This window comes from Maylandia zebra, linkage group LG13 (assembly GCF_041146795.1).
Source record: "Maylandia zebra isolate NMK-2024a linkage group LG13, Mzebra_GT3a, whole genome shotgun sequence".
NCBI classification, from domain to species: domain Eukaryota; kingdom Metazoa; phylum Chordata; class Actinopteri; order Cichliformes; family Cichlidae; genus Maylandia; species Maylandia zebra.
Window position 1 is genome coordinate 11,282,350 of NC_135179.1, and position 15,910 is coordinate 11,298,259.

General features: G+C 38.7%; 2 protein-coding genes across 4 annotated transcripts in view; one reads left to right on the forward strand and one right to left on the reverse strand.

Moving 5' to 3' along the window:
- The window catches only part of camkmt (calmodulin-lysine N-methyltransferase), a 130,426-nt gene that overhangs the window by 52,080 nt on the left and 62,436 nt on the right, over positions 1-15,910 (reverse strand). The gene's annotated exons all lie outside the window — the stretch shown is intronic.
- On the forward strand, positions 1,504-15,053 carry LOC143421778 (uncharacterized). Of its 2 annotated transcripts, XR_013101349.1 has the most exons (7): positions 1,504-2,297; positions 2,398-2,584; positions 7,699-7,750; positions 11,629-12,671; positions 13,551-13,704; positions 13,942-14,037; positions 14,171-15,053. XR_013101349.1 is itself a non-coding variant. In XM_076891522.1 (6 exons), exons 4-6 carry the CDS (start codon positions 13,696-13,698, stop codon positions 14,498-14,500), a joined length of 435 nt encoding a protein of 144 aa, XP_076747637.1. In that variant the 5' UTR covers positions 1,504-2,584; positions 7,699-7,750; positions 11,629-12,671; positions 13,551-13,695; the 3' UTR covers positions 14,501-15,053. The 2 variants fall into 2 exon arrangements, 1 of the variants encoding a protein (XP_076747637.1); XM_076891522.1 differs by having other exon boundaries at positions 1,504-2,584.

Sequence of the window (15,910 nt, forward strand, 5' to 3'; positions counted from 1 at the left end):
CAGACAGGAAATTATAACCTGAATTCCTACACCCACTCCACCACAAGTCAGTATGAGATAAGTAGGAATATAGCAGAGTGTGTATAATTTTCGATGAAAACATGTCTGCACTTAAGGATGGGTTTTTTTTCTACTTCTGTGAGCTCATCAGCGTAGGAGAGAGGAGGCCATGGGCTGTACACCAAAAAGACAGCAAAATTCAGAGAGAGGCAACTGACAAGAGGATAAAAAGATATATTCAGGAAGAGTTAGAGAGATGTGGAGTGGGTGAGGGGAAGAAAGGGGGGGGGGGGGGGGGGGGGGGGAGATATCCAGGGGTCTGCCCAACAACTGCACTGATGCTTTAAACATGAGACCTAGATTTTCTATCTCAGTGAAGAGGTGCCGAAGGAAAAAGAGAGGAGATGGATGAAGACATAATAAAAGGGAGGTTATAAGAACCAAAAGGAAGGGTGAAGGAGGTAAACACGGAGAGGCAGATCTGTTTAGGACTGAATGACAGCGATGCTGGGGGGTAAAATTGTCAAATTGACTGTGGCTTTGTTTTAACTGTGTAAGTAGACTGTGAATGCTCTTACTGTGGCAAACCAGGTATCACATATGCAAGTATTATCCAAACAACACCTGTAGTAACTACAGGCAATACATGCATACACCTCCATGCATGTGAAGCTGCAACTAAAGATTATCCTGGTAATATCTTTTTTAAAATAACATTTTTTTAAAGTTGGATCAAATTTCCACAATCCAAAAACATCTGTTTCACTCACTCACTAAAATTGCACATGTATGGCATCTTCCTTGAAAAGCTACATTAATTGCCCAGTCTTACCACACTTTTTGGTTATATTTGGTTGTTGTACTCACCTGTCAAAAAGATGACAGCTGTGTATCAGTGTATCAGTTGATAAAAACTAACACAGGAGCAGTATTTTGTGCTTTAAGTCTGGATGAGGGTAGGAGGTGCTACAGAAAATACAGTAACTGTATGTGTTTTAGCCTCTTTAAAAACTAACTGCCCGCCAAGGTGCTTCCAGTCCAGGACGAGCCAGCACCAAGCTGACCAAACTAAACCGCCCTTATTCAGTGTGATTATCTGTGAGTTTTCTTTTTTCTATTAGACATTAATAACTTTAAAAATTGCAAGTATTTCTACCACTGCTTTAGCACAAAATCCACAGAAATCTTATTGACTTTGATCCCACTTTACTCTCTTCTCTGCTCCCTTCCTGTCTCTTAGTCTCAGTCCAGTCACTGAAAAAATATTAGAAAGATGAAAAGCAAAGCAAAGTAGTGACTGTGAACTGAATGTGCAGATGAGTCAAACGGGTGTGAGCAGCATTGACTGATAGGAGGTGAGATGGAGGTAGAGTGTTAATTTGGGAGGTTCATAAGAGGAAGACGAACCCCTGGGCTCTATGTCACACTCTCTCTCTCTCTCTCTCTCTCTCTCAAGAGAAATAAATTGCTGTGCAACAAACTCACCATGAGAGGCAGGCAAGTGTATGCATAGTGTGTGATACAGCGGTGCCTGTGTGTATTTCCAACTGAGTTAGTGTCCGCGTGTGCGAGCACTTTCGTGTGTGTGTGTGTGTGTGTGTGTGTGTGATGGGCTGCCTGAAGGCTCCCTGTGTGCAGGCGTTTCATTGGAGAGGCAGATGAACGGGGCAGATATCCTGGGGCGGCCTGGCAGTGGCCAGAGCTTTATCTGAGCTGAAACGATTTTAGCACTCCGTTTTGGAGCACTAACCCAGGAGCAATGTCAGCCCCTCCTGCTCCTCTTTCTTCTCCCTGCCCTCTTCTCCTCCATGCCTTTTTCTCTTTGGCAATTTCTTCTCTTTCCTCCTACTTATTTTTTCTTCTCTCGTTTTCTATCACTGGCTGGATATTGGGTTGTAGATTTTAAGAAAAGATACTTTTTCATTCAGTTAATTTCAGATTAGTTTGTTCTTCGGTACATTTTTGAACAGAGGGAAAGAAAGAGCAATAAAGAAACAGGTCAGAGACTAAAACAAGTCAAGTCAGAAGCCCAAACTACGGGGAACATTAAAAAGTTTTGTCTGTGATCCCCTTCAGTGGTGTGTCATTGTGCATTTCCTGCTACGACACCAATTAAGCTGGCTCTCTGGCTTCAACTCAGACATCAAACAGCAATCTTTAGTGAAATCACACAAACCAAAGAGCAGAACGTCACAATTTTATTGACATTGTGCACATGGATTCATTCCCCCAGATCAGCCAGATTTTAGTGGAGTGTTGCTGTAAGGGGGAAAGTTACTAAACCGAACTGAACTGCAGTGAGCACCATTATGTACTCATTAACAACATGTAATAATTGCAAGAGTTTATTCGGTCACAATAACAAAACTCTTCTTCCCTCTCTGCTCTATTCATCAGATTTATGTCTTTTTGACTTTCTTCTATTACCCAAATAAAATTCAAGTTAAAGGTCACCTGAATTTACACAGTAGAGGAGCACAAGCGGACAAGGCAAGTGGAGAGTATAGGACTTCTAACAGCAACCGGAGCACTGGAAGAGGTGAACGCCTGTACGGGGACAGAATGGCTGCTGACGCTAAATCAGGTAAGGTTTTCACTTTTTGAGAGCAGAGCTGCCAAACTCTTTTGACCACAAAGTGTAGCATTTATATTATTAAATAATCTGCAGCTTAATCAATTAACTGTCCATTATATAAAAACTTTAATGTGTATTAACATATGATCCTCGGAACCTTCCTAAGCGTAAGAATTTTATGAATAAAGACAGAAAAACACAATTTTTGGCATTTTATGTTATTATATGAATATTTACATAGTTGTAAAGGAATAACCTGCATCAAAAAAGAGGCACTTAAAGCAACATTTAAGGATATAAGAAGTTATCATAAGTCTAAGCAGCCTGAGAATTTAAATATAATATTATATCATATCATACATTTAAATATTACACGGGATATTGAATTAGTGTGATTTTAAAGCCATGCTGTAGTCATTGGCTGTGCCTGGGTGTTCATGGCTCGTTTTCTGACACAGACATAGACTTTTTGTTTTGAGCATCCTTAATATTTAAGTTTTGCTCCTTGTTCTTAATGAAATATAGAATTGTTTATATATATTTTGTTTATTTTACCTCTCCCCTGTCCTCTATATGTGCTCAGCCTGTTTGTTGAGTTTGAATTTGGGTATTTTCTCCTTCAGTTTCTTATATGCTTTGTTGTTGATTTTTATAGTTGTCATCTTGAAACTTTTAGGGGGTTTTTCCACAGTATTTTTGTCCCCAGTTGCTTTGTATTTATCTTTAGTCTTACAGAAGGGTTCCTAATTTTTCTCTTAGTGAATATGTGCTTGGTTAAGTTTTCTGTTCTTTGGATAAAAATCATTTTTTTATTCTAAACTCCAAGTTATTGTGAGCTACTCATTTTTTTTGTATTTGAGTTAGTTCTCTCTGTGCTTCCTTTCTGTTCCTCCACCTGTTTAATCGTCTTATTGGTAAATGGTAATGGTAAATGGCCTGCATTTGTATAGCGCTTTTCTAGTCCATAGGACCCCAAAGCGCTTTACACTACATTCAGTCATTCACCCATTCACACACACATTCACACACTGGTGATATTGTTTGTCCTTTGTCTTTCAGCGTTCAGTCTTTCCTTACACGAAGTTAATCTCGTTCCTCTGTTTAGTTGTGCCTTACCTCCTGTTTTATTATGGTAGTTATTGCCCTCTGTGTCTAGTTTAACTTCCCCTGTCTCATTATGTTAATTATCTTCACCCGTTGTTACCCACCTGTTTCCACACCCCTTATTAGCCCTCACTGTGTTCCTGTGTGTGTATATAGCCTTCTCTTTATGTTGTATGAACCTTGTCACATCATATTGTCTACGTAATCTGACTATTTGTTTCAAGCAACATGCATAACTCCCTTTGACAGGATGTCACATCCCTGTCTGTAAAATCAGGTAGTATTCTGAATGCCACCTTAAATTGCTAGTTTTACAGCTTAACATTAAGTTACATTGAATTTTCCCAGTTGGAGGTTGGACATTCACACTTAGCTGTCCGGCCAGGACTAATCCAAGTGCAGCCTCCAGCCACCACTCCAGGCCTCACATATTTACTGCCTTTTGCAAAATGTCCTATATTTTACATGAGGCTCTCAGGCAGAGGTACGCTGGTCTTCTGCAATCAGAGCCATTATCACACTGGGTTGATGGCAAAGGTTCACCAAGCAGCAATAGGGTGGATGGTACCTTTCCTGCCTGCTCCCACTCTCTCTTCTCATCTCCCCCCTCTCCCTCTCTCACTTTCCTAGTTCATTCCCAAACTCACCCCAGCACCACCATCGCTGGTCATCACTCGCTTTCTTTTCTCTCCTGCATTTACCTTGGCTGCCACATGGGGAATTAAGTGGTATTACGAGGAAAGGCTTCTAGCTGAGCTTAACTGCATTACATGAACAGGTAATATACCCTGAGAGTGTGTGAGAGAAAGCAACAGGATGGAGGGTGGAGGTGCAGGGGGGCACTGTGGGAGCGAGAGAAAGAGTAGAAGGGAGAGCAAAGAAAGAAAGGGGGTCTTAAGTGAATTGTCAACTCAAACGCTCTAATCACAGTGAAAGCTCTGGACAAAGAGCACCCACGGACGCCAACGGAGCACACCCTGGGGGCAACGAAAGGCCACTTAGCCCTCTCTGACTCCCCCTATAGCTTTTTCTGTCTGCTTCTCTCTCTTTCTCTCACAGGTCTCTTCAAAATAATACCTTCCACAACACCTGAGGGAGGAAGGGAGGCAGGGGAACAGAGGAAAGTACAGAAAATATAACAGATTTATCACACTTAATGTGTGAAATGTGCAGGCAAACAGGTCGGCAAAGCTCAAATTAGTACCATGTGAAACATAGACATACTTTAACCAGAGCAACTTATTGACAGTTTGCATGGATGAAAACTTCCGTAATGTTTTAATTAACAAAATTCAGTAAACTAAGAATCCTTGAAAATGTCCATATCTATTTATTTCTATTTATCAATGAATACCATACAAACCAGGAAACGGAAAAAAAAAAAAAGAACTAAATCAAACCAATACTTGCTGTGGCCACCTCTTCCCTTTAAATGTGCAGCAGTTATATACAAGCTGGTTGTTTCGAGTACACTGAAAAAAGTGATATTGGCTCCTTTTAGATATAGCATATTTTATTTTGGTATATCTTTATAATTTAAATGAGTAATTCCTGTCCACATATATAATTCGAGTAACTCCAGAATACATTCCCTGCGTTTTAATCCAATTAATTTTAGTTAATTAAATGTAGCTCAAAATGCTTAAGTATGTTTTTCATAGCCTCCTCCTGGGCCATTCTGCGCATGCGTTAGGACAGGCCACCATTTTGCGCGCGGACTGAAAGCGGACGTTTTGTGTGCTGCAAGCGGGCTCAAGTTAATCACACAACTTCGTGTAAAGGTGGACTAGCTTTGCTAAGTAAACCTTTTCCGGTCGTTTTTGTTTTATTTTTTTACCTCAGTCAAAGCATGTTGACTCTTTAAGACGTGTGCACATGGAGAAAGAAGTCTAAGTAGTTGTACACCTCTGAACTTTGTCGTGATTTGACTCAAGCTAGCTATGTGCTCTATTAGCTACTGCTCTATTAAAAGAGTAATTTAAAACTGCTACGTTAAATTGTCATGTTTTTAGCTTAGTTCTGGTGGCACATTTTGTACTAACAAATTATGTAACGAGGCAATTTCTCTGTTGTAGTTAGCTGCAAAGTTCACTGTACAGACAGCCTGCAGTTTTAAATTGAGAAATCGTCCCTCCCGCCACAACATTGGCATTAAGGAATAGTCGGGCGGGGGAGGGGGCTTCTGAACGCACCTGCACAGTCAGGGGTGCAGTAGGAAATAAATAAGTAGGATTGGCGTTGCACAACGTCTTTTGTGCAGAAACAAATAATGGTTGAAAACTGTGGAGGAGAATAACTCCGTGGTTGCCGATAATGTGAGCTCAAAAGGCACTGAGAGTGAGGTTTGTCAGGACTGAAATTAACTCAGAAAAGAAGTTGCTTCACTTGATAGCGCTGTTGAGTGCAAGACCTGTCAGCGGTCTGGTTTAGCTACGTGTTTCCAAACCGCTGCATTTAATCTCAGAGAAAACTAACACAGAGAAGTAAAGCAAGTGTGTAAGTTAATCTCTGTATGTTTGCATAGTATTTCCATGCTGAGCTTAACAACCGATGTATGGAGCCACAGCTGGACTGGCTGTCGGAGTTTTGTATTGAGGGGGAAAGGAAGCGATTTGTTTTGTACTTCAGCTAGAATGAAAAAAGACACAAAGCTAGAGTTATTCGGTGTCTTCATGCTGAACAGCTAAAACTTCTTCCCTCATTCTCCCCCCTCCCTCTCCTGTTGCTACTTCAATCATGAAACTGATCGATTATCAGCTGATGGCTTTTCTGTCGCTAGTCCTGCCTCTCTTGTTTGTTAATCGCCCAGTTTGCGCTAGAAAGTGGAAAACGGCAGATAAACAGCAGCAGCACGTTTAAGCTTGATAAGCTGTTGCTAGAATTTTTTAATATTACTTTCTAGTATCCGCTTGTGTTTTCTGAAGGCACAGCCGTAATAGCTGCTGGTCATGATATCAGTTTGTATATGTGGTGAGAAGGAAACATGAAGGTGAAACCAGGAGATGTTTTTACTGAATCATTAGAGCTGAACAGGTAATGAAGAAACAGGTTTACCTTTTAGGTGACATGGATGAGTTGAAGTTATGAACTGTTTCTGAGAGACAAATAACACCAGGATCCTTTTCTAAGTAGCTGACAGCTGGTAACTGTGCAGGGGCGGATCTAGCAAAGTGTTGTCAGGGGGCCAGGTAGGGCATTAACAAGGAAAGGGGGGCATAAATAATTTTCTTTCTTATTCTCATTTAAAATGTCTAGCTTTTAATAAATAATTATCTAAATCTTACAAGCAAAGTGGTGATCTGGTTAAATGTATAGAAATCCATTATTGTATGTAGTAAATATTAAGTCTAATATATACCCTAGTAATAGTAGTACATATAGCACTTTTTCCTTTGGGAAGGTACCATCTGTGCTGTCTGCAACTGTATTGAAGAAAAATGTTGAATCTAATTATTGTAGGAAAATAATTGTTTCTGTGCATTAAAGTCGATTACGTCAGTTAAGCATTATGAGGCAGAGGGTGGGGGGTGGTTTCCTAATATTTTTGCTGGGAGTTGGCAGCCCTATTAGTTAGGTTGTTTAATATTTCTATGTGCTGTTTAGAATACCTGAGTAAGGAGGATGGTGTAAGTTTTTTAGGTTGATCAGTATTGCTGAAGTATAAAATATTTTGGGTGCAGTGTATTTTTTGCATACAGGTATAACAGAATAGTTTTAATGTTTTTTTTAAACTGAGTATGAACTTATACAAAATGCAGCAAAATATTTATTTAAAAACCCAGTTTTATTATAAAATACACTATATCGGATTCACATCGGCATCGGCAGATAATCAAAGTTATGATATCGGTATCGGACATAAAAAAAAGTGGTATCGTGCCATCTGTAGTTTTTACAGAGGCACAAGTAAGATTTGTTTTGTTACAAGGGAGTATCATGAAGTGGCTTGGAAATGGTAATTGTTTGTCTTTCTAAAGTCCTCATTTTAATTTTTTGTATTTGTGTTCCTTTTCTGGCAGATTTTCTTCCCCTTGTGTGTTATTGTTTATTCAAGGAAACTGTGTTATTTTGGTAAGTACATGCAAATTCCTTACATATTTATCACGACAGTATTGCATTGACAAGTTTATCTATCTCATCTTAAGGGTTCTTGTGATTATTAATATTGATATTAATTAATATCAATTATTACATATGATTAATATAGTTTAAGAAAAGATGCCTCTATATTTTGTACAGTTTTTTTTTTTTTTTTTTTAAAGACTAGGGCGTAGAACACTGATTCCATGTGTTGCCAACAGTTCCCATCCTTTAGAGAAAATTATTTAAAGTTGAACATGAAAGTTGCTGGCTGTAACATATTAGTTTTTATTTTTTCCTTTTATTTGATTGTTCAATTGGCACTGTTATGGTATTGCTTTCTAACCTGATCAGATTTTAGGTGCACTCTAGATCAGTGTTTCCCAACCCTGTTCCTCAAAGACCTCTGTTCTGCATTTTTTTAGATGCCTCCTTGCATCGCCACACTGATTTGAACTAATGTTTAGCCTAATTTCTTCAAGTTGTGCACAAGTCTGTCACTGACACAGTTAATATGCCAGGGTGCACTGAAGCAGAGAAACATCAAAAATATGCAGGATGGGCATCCTCAAGCAACAGAGTTGGGAAAAGAATGCTCTAGATAATACAGCCTACAAGCATACTTCTAAGATGCATCCATTCTTGTAGGTTAACCACAGCTAAAGTTTTCTTTGTGTAAAGTACTAAGTGTGTTTTTTGTTTTTGTTTCAAATTTTCTCTCTTTGTTGTATGTCCAGTTTATGTGGAAGTGTAAAGACTGCAGTGCAGAAGTTTCTAGACGATCAGAACTTCTTAAGCACTATAGACTGAAACATAGTCATTTTGAGCGTGGCCATCACATTAAGTGCCTATATCCTCAGTGTCCATGTCTTTTAAAGACTTGGAATTCACTTCTGACACACTTGTCAAGGAATCATAGCAATACCCCAGAGCACTCTGACAAATTTACAACTTTTTCCTGTCAGTTATGTTGTTGTAGTGAATTAGGAACAGAGCGTGAATATTTTGTGCACATTAGCCGTCATTTAAAAAACAATGAGACAGTAACATGTATGTTTAAAGGTTGTGACTACAAATCAAATATTTACAGTACCTTTAAGTCACACAAAAGTCGCAAGCACAGTTTACACTCGCTGGTAGACTTCAAAGAGGATATTGTCAGAGGATCTTTTGCAACTGAAACTGCAGAGCATGTTGCTTCAAATGCTGAGGAATTGTGGGGTGACAAACAGCCTGTTGATTTAGAGACATCAAATTATCATGAAGACGTAGTTCAGCTAAAGCTTGCGGCAGTGTTATTAAAACTAGAAAATATTTTTCACGTTCCAAGTGCTGCAGTTGATGAACTTTTGGAGGAATTTCAGTATTTGTTGGGCACAGCATCTTTGTGTACGGCAGCAAAAGTTATCCAAGACACATTGAACAGTCACAGCTTGCAAATAGACCAGTCAGTCATTGAAGAACTTGCATCTGCACTGTGTACATCTAATCCTGTGTATAAATCAGTAGGTAAAGGTTGTCCCCTGGCAACATCCTTTAAGCGCAAAAATTTCTACAAGGAAAATTTTAAAGTTGTAGAGCCTGTAGAGTATGTGTTGGATGAAAAAAAATAAAAGAACATTTCAGTATGTTCCAGTTTTAAAGGTTTTACAGCAGCTTTTCAGTGATTGCCACCTTCTTGCTAAGGTTTTGGATGGTAGTCGCATAACAGAACAAAGTGGGGAAGAAGTGATTTACAGGTCTTATAGGGAGGGGTTGTTTTTCAAAGAAAACAGTTTTTTATCAGCAGGTGAATTGCGAGTTTTACTGAATTTGTATATTGACGATTTTGAGATTTGCAATCCACTTGGCACTTCCCGTAAAAAGCACAAAATCTGTGCCATATATTGGACTCTTAGCAATTTACCACCTGCTGGCCATTCATCACTGACTTCCATTTATCTGGCTTTACTCTGCAAGTCTGAAGATGTAAAGACATATGGATATGAAAAGATTCTAGAGCCGTTGTTGAGTGATCTTGTTACTTTGGAAAGTCAAGGGATTTTTATTGCACATCTTGGAGAATTTGTCAGGGGCACAATACAGTGTGTCATAGCAGATAATTTAGGAGCACACAGTATTTCTGGATTTATTGAGAGTTTTTCAGGTGAATACTTTTGCAGATGTTGTGAGGCCAAAAGATCTGATATTCAAGAAACAGAGGTTAGTTCAGGTGTGTTTACTCTGAGAAGCAAAGAGACACATGAAATGCATGCAAGTTCTGCACAGAGTAATGCAAAACCATGTCACGGTGTTAAAAGACGGTGTGTTTTCTCTGCACATCTCTCCCATTTCAGTGTTTGCAGTGGATATCCTCCAGATATTGCACATGACATATTTGAGGGCATATTACCAGTTGAGTTGGCATACTGCCTGAATATCTTAATTTTGAAAAAATATTTTACACTTGACAGCCTCAATGAGTCCATTCTGACATTTCCCTACAAATGGGCAGACAAGAGTAATCGCCCTCATGCTATTCCCAGGACTTTCATGCAGAACAAAAGCATTGGAGGAAATGCTCATGAAAATTGGAGTCTCTTACGATTCCTTCCATTGTTGGTAGGACACTTGGTACCTCCAGATGAAACAGCTTGGCAGGTAATTTTGGACCTAAAGGACATTGTTGAACTAGTTGTTGCACCAGTACACACAGAACAATCAATTGCTTTCCTTGAGTCTAGAGTCTCTGACCACAGATGTAGGTTGAAAGAGCTGTTTCCAGGACTGAAGCTGTTACCAAAACATCATTTTGTGGAGCATTATCCACAGATGATTAAATTCTTTGGGCCACTTGTTGGCATGTGGACCATGAGGTTCGAGGCAAAGCACAGTTTTTTCAAACAGGTTGTTCATCACACACGGTGCTTTAAAAATGTGCTACTGTCACTGGCAGTGAAACATCAGTTCATGATGGCATACCACTTGGAGTCTGTCACAACTGTAAGGCCGAGCCTAACTGTCTCAGCTGTTTCTACTGTCTCTGTTGACATTCTGCATCATGATGTACAGCGAGACTTGAGGATTAAATTCCCTGATATTACCCATATTCAGCTCACAAAGAATGCTTCTGTAAATGGAACAAACTACAGGCCTGGCATGATTGTAGTTTATGGCTGCTCTGCTGGATTGCCTGAATTTGCAGAAGTTGTCCAAATGGTTGTTGTGGAGGAAAACCTGAGCTTCATTGTCAAAGAGATGGGTGCCTGGTATAGGGAGCATTTTAGAGGTTTTGAACTTTTTCCCACATCACACATCTCCCTCGTTGATCTTGGTGCCTTGGTAGACCAGTACCCCTTGGCAGATTACAGGATTGGAGGCCGGCGAATGGTCATACTTAAAAGATTCATTCATATAGAAGGTAGTAAATGTTGTCTTCAATTGCATGTGTTCAGTTGCATGTGTTCAGTTGCAGTTATCTTCATGGCAACAGGAGGGGTACCACAAATGTTTAGCTTATTTTTAATAAAGATTGGATACTTCCCACAATGGTAATATTTTTTTTTTCCATTACATTTGAGTTCTTTTGGCCAAACATGCCTCATGTTGTCATGTGTCTTAAAAAAAACATCATTGATGATGCTCAAAACATTTTGATAAAGGATGAATTGCAACACATACCACTAAAAGCAAAGTGACACTTTTTGAGGATTCTGGCTGACGTATGCAAAAAAAAAAACCCAGTATGAAGCTATAGAATAAAATTAAATAAACTGCTTTTTACCCGTAAAACCTGTGTTGCAGTTCTGCACTCTTGTGCTCCCTAATAAAATTATTCAATGCAAAGTATTTTAACTTTTTTTTTTTCTTCTAATGTCTTTAAAAATCAGATTGAAGAATGGCAGAGCAGCTGAAGCTGAGAGTCATCGTGGCAGATGATGATTTTAGGAGACTTGACGTTCCATCTGGGATGCCAAGAACTTTGACTGATCTTCAGAGCACAATTTGCCAAGCATTTGGAATTGAAAGAGACTTTCGTATTCAATTCATGGATCCTGACTTCAATAATGAGTTTATGAACATAACATCAATGCAAGACATTCAAGACCGAAGTACAATCAAACTTGTGTACATGGCAAATCTGGATACAAGTGCAACTTTGTCAAAGCAGTATCCCACATGCAGTCTTGACTCCTCTGCAAGTCCAGAAAGCATTCAAAGAAACTCCAGTCTCTCATCGTCTTCATCCAACTCAGACAGCACCATAATTCTACCACAGTCAGACAGTGAGCTGAGATCATGTGCATGGCCTCGCGAGTTTACTATTCCTCGATTTTCATTCAATGTAGAGGTGCAACTTCAGCGTGGAAATGAGACCTTCAGAGAAACTGGAACTCGGCTCAAGATTACTCCAGGTGTTAAATCTGACATCTTAGAGAAGCTAGCTGAGGCGATTTTTCAGTTTACTGCTTATCCTCAAAATTACCAAATAGATGAAGTTGCAGGGGCACTGATCAAAAAATTCCCTTGTCTGCGAGAGCCATCTGCCACAGGTTACTATGGCTGGATGATTAGCCTGAAATATAAGATGGCTAATTACAGGACAAAGATGCGCAACATTGACTGTCCTGAAGTGACTATAAATGCTTTGAAAAACAAATCCAGTGATGATTGCCTCCCAGCCAAAAATGTTAAGAAACCTAAAAAGGCTGAGGTCAATTTTTGTCCATTACACCCAGCTGGCGAAACGGATGACAGTCTAGAAAACATCAGGGTTGAGCTTTTGATCGACGGCAGACGAAGAAACAGTGCCTCAGATGTAAGACAGAAGATGTCAAGAACATTTTCCTACCGTAGACAAGAGGTGGTGCAGGGAAGTCCAACCGCTGGGGAGTTTAAAGCTAGGTGGCCTGCACTTTTCCAGATTAATGAGGTAAAGGCATGCTTTTTTTTTTTTGCTGAGTTTGCTTTTCAGTAATTCCTTATGTTATACATTAATTAATCTGGGCCACTTGGATTAAGACGATCCCAAATATAGGTATAAAGAGGCTGGCATTTATAGTGATTGACCTGTGTACCGTACAGAGTATTTATTTGAGCAGCACTTAAAATACAAGTTGTGTATGAAAAACATAAGTGACTTAAAGTGTAGAAACATGAATAAAATAAATTTTTGATTTTTCTTATAAATAAAAAATATTTGATTGTTTAAGTAAGTTTGCACTACATATAACCAACTACATATACCCAAACTATTTTATCGTGAGTTTGATTATTGAAATGATTGATTAATCATCTCAATAATTAATAGATTGATTATCAATTGTGAATTAACCTAAAACCTTTTATTTAGCTATTCGTTTTTAGTTAGCCTCAGATTGTTAAAAGCATGTGCTAAACAAATGTAAATTAAAAATGTGATGAACAAACTTTGTTGCTCATAAGATAAAAAAAATAAATGGGTCAAGTTAAAACCCCTAAGACCTCTCACCACCAAGAGGTGCTGACCTCACAGGCGAGACACTCCCACCAGCGGACAAAGAGCACAGGAAAATGTGTTGCCAACCACCTGAAACAGACAAATATCTGCTTTTTAAAACCCTTTAAACCCGCTAAATGGACTGATGCCATTCATTTCTTCTTTGATTAACAGTAGTAACATCCTTCATGCACTGTATACTAACCCATATGCTAATTATGCTTTATGAAGTGATGGCAATTGCATTGTAGCATTTAATGAAGAAATAACAAAATAATCATACCAATGATTAAGCACCAGTCTTCTTTTTTTCTCTCTGTGTGTGTGATACAGGTAAATGCTGAATTCCAGCGTATTACAACACTTCAACTGGAGACTACCTTTGTGGCACAGTTAGACAGAATTACACCTCAGCTGATGAGTTTTCCAGAAGAAGGGCGGTGTTTCTGGGCAGAAACTTGCCCACCACTTGCAGATCATGCAAGAGGTAAATCTGAATATTGCAAATTCTATTTGGATTTAATTTGTCTTAAGTGGCAGGTCACTGGTGAGTCAAATAAGCCATTTTAGGTGACCGGCCAAGCAATCTAAATTTTGAAATTTTCATATATAAATTTTATTTACTATGTTTGAACTGACTTATGATAAAATTTACTTATTGCGAATGTCAGACATTGTTGTTTTTTTTTCCAAATTGGTTTAATCAGCAACTCTCTTTAAACAGGCTGAAAGTGATGTTAAAGTGAAAAGGCAAGCAGTTCTCAGGGCACTTTGCCTCTACCTTGGTGAAGAGGACGGAAGCCTTATTCGGGAGTACTTGGTAAGTCATTGTTAGCAAGTCATCTATACACACACTTCTTAGATAGATATTTACACACACACACAAACGACTAGATTGGAATTTAATTGTAGAGTTAATTGTTTTTCTTTTACCTTTTTTATTAAATGTTTAGGACATTGAAGGAGATGACATCCAGAGAGGCCTAAAGAAGCACACCATGGGCATTTATGTCATCAACAAGGAGGATGGACAAAATGGACATTATGATGACATTGGAATATTTGTTGAAGGGGAGATAGTCATGGACAACATTGGATCTCCGGCCCAAGCTTGTGCATTGATGCTTGGAGTAATCTATGCACTAAACCTAGCCTTCCCCAAGGAATTGAGGCACTATTATGAATTCATTCAGAAAGTGTTGATGGGATTGGATGGGGAAAAGCTCTCCCCCAAAGTCCTTGGGCTGAAGAACAAAATTGCTACTGGACAGGAAGATTTCTAAAACCACACATCCATTTACATTTTGTTATGTAAATTACCAATGACTGGTGCTCTTGTGAATAGGAGTGAAACATTTGTATAACCATCATTCGTTCTCACGTTCTGTGTTATGTTTTGATTGAACATTTTCACTTTCAATAATGAATGTTTCGCGTTTGGTACATTTGAGTAGCTTGAAGAGCAACTTTGTAATTATTCAGTTTACTGAAGCAATTTTTCTTTATTCCGGTCCTTGATAGCTGCTGACCTATAATCAGTGTTAACTCACCAGAACAGCAAGTCTGAAACTTTGGTTATTTTGTGGATGCATCAGTTTCTAATTGTGATACTTTATACCGCTGGCAGTGTTTTATTCTTTGTTAGAGGAAGAGAAACATTGGTTAACATTTCTCTTGTCTGTTGTTCCTGTTTTATTTGAATAGAGCTTTTTAAAGCTATTAGTTCATAGACAAAAGTTTTGTAATTTGCATTATACAAATTACAGCAATTTCCCTTACATGTGGATTCTTATTCTGTTTGCAACAAATTTTGCATTAATAAATGATGTGAAAGAATTTTGTTGTTTTCATTATTGGCGTTATTAAAAACTACAAATCAGGGTAAGCAATTTTTTTTTTTAAGTAAAATTTACTTAATTGAAATAGAGAGAAATTAACAATTTTATTGATTTGAATATAACTTTGGGACATAAGTTTAAAGGAAACAAATTATTCTGGTACACTTAACACAACCTTAGTTGGAATTACTAATATTATTTGACTAAGTCGTATCCACAACAGTTAAGTTAAAGTAGCTTAAAAATATATGTTGGCTTTACTCGCTTAAATTAAATTCTGTGTACTTAAAAAATATTTCTGGATTCAAACAAATTTATTTCGTGCAACCACTTGTCATAAAAAAATTTAGTAAATTGAACAAAACATTTTTTTCAGTGTATCTTTGAGAAATTGCTACAGTTTTCTGCGATTATGCGATAAGGGCTTTGAAGGGTCCATACCATCTGTTTCAGGACTTGTTGCTCTTTCCTCTCAAGCTAGTTCTTTACGTTTCCAGATATTTTTCAATTGCCATTACTGCAGGACAATTTCTGAGACCAATCAGATAGCAGCACAAAAACACTCGCTCCTGTGAAGCTAGGAGGAGTTTCTAACTGGGTCCACATGGGCCTCTACTCTGGCCCTTGGCAACTCTGCAGGACCCCCACTCTCCATAAAGCCCATAGGCAGATCACTGGCTCCCCAGGGCTAGGAAGCCATGATGGCTCTATTCAACAGTCCTACTAATGCTATGCTGATTGTCTGAGCACAGCTAGCATGTTGTGTGGCTAAGCACGGGTCATTTCCTCGTTTCTCCAATGTCTCTTTTCAAATGTCCAGGCAGGGAGGGCCTTTACTGGGGCAATGGGGAGCCG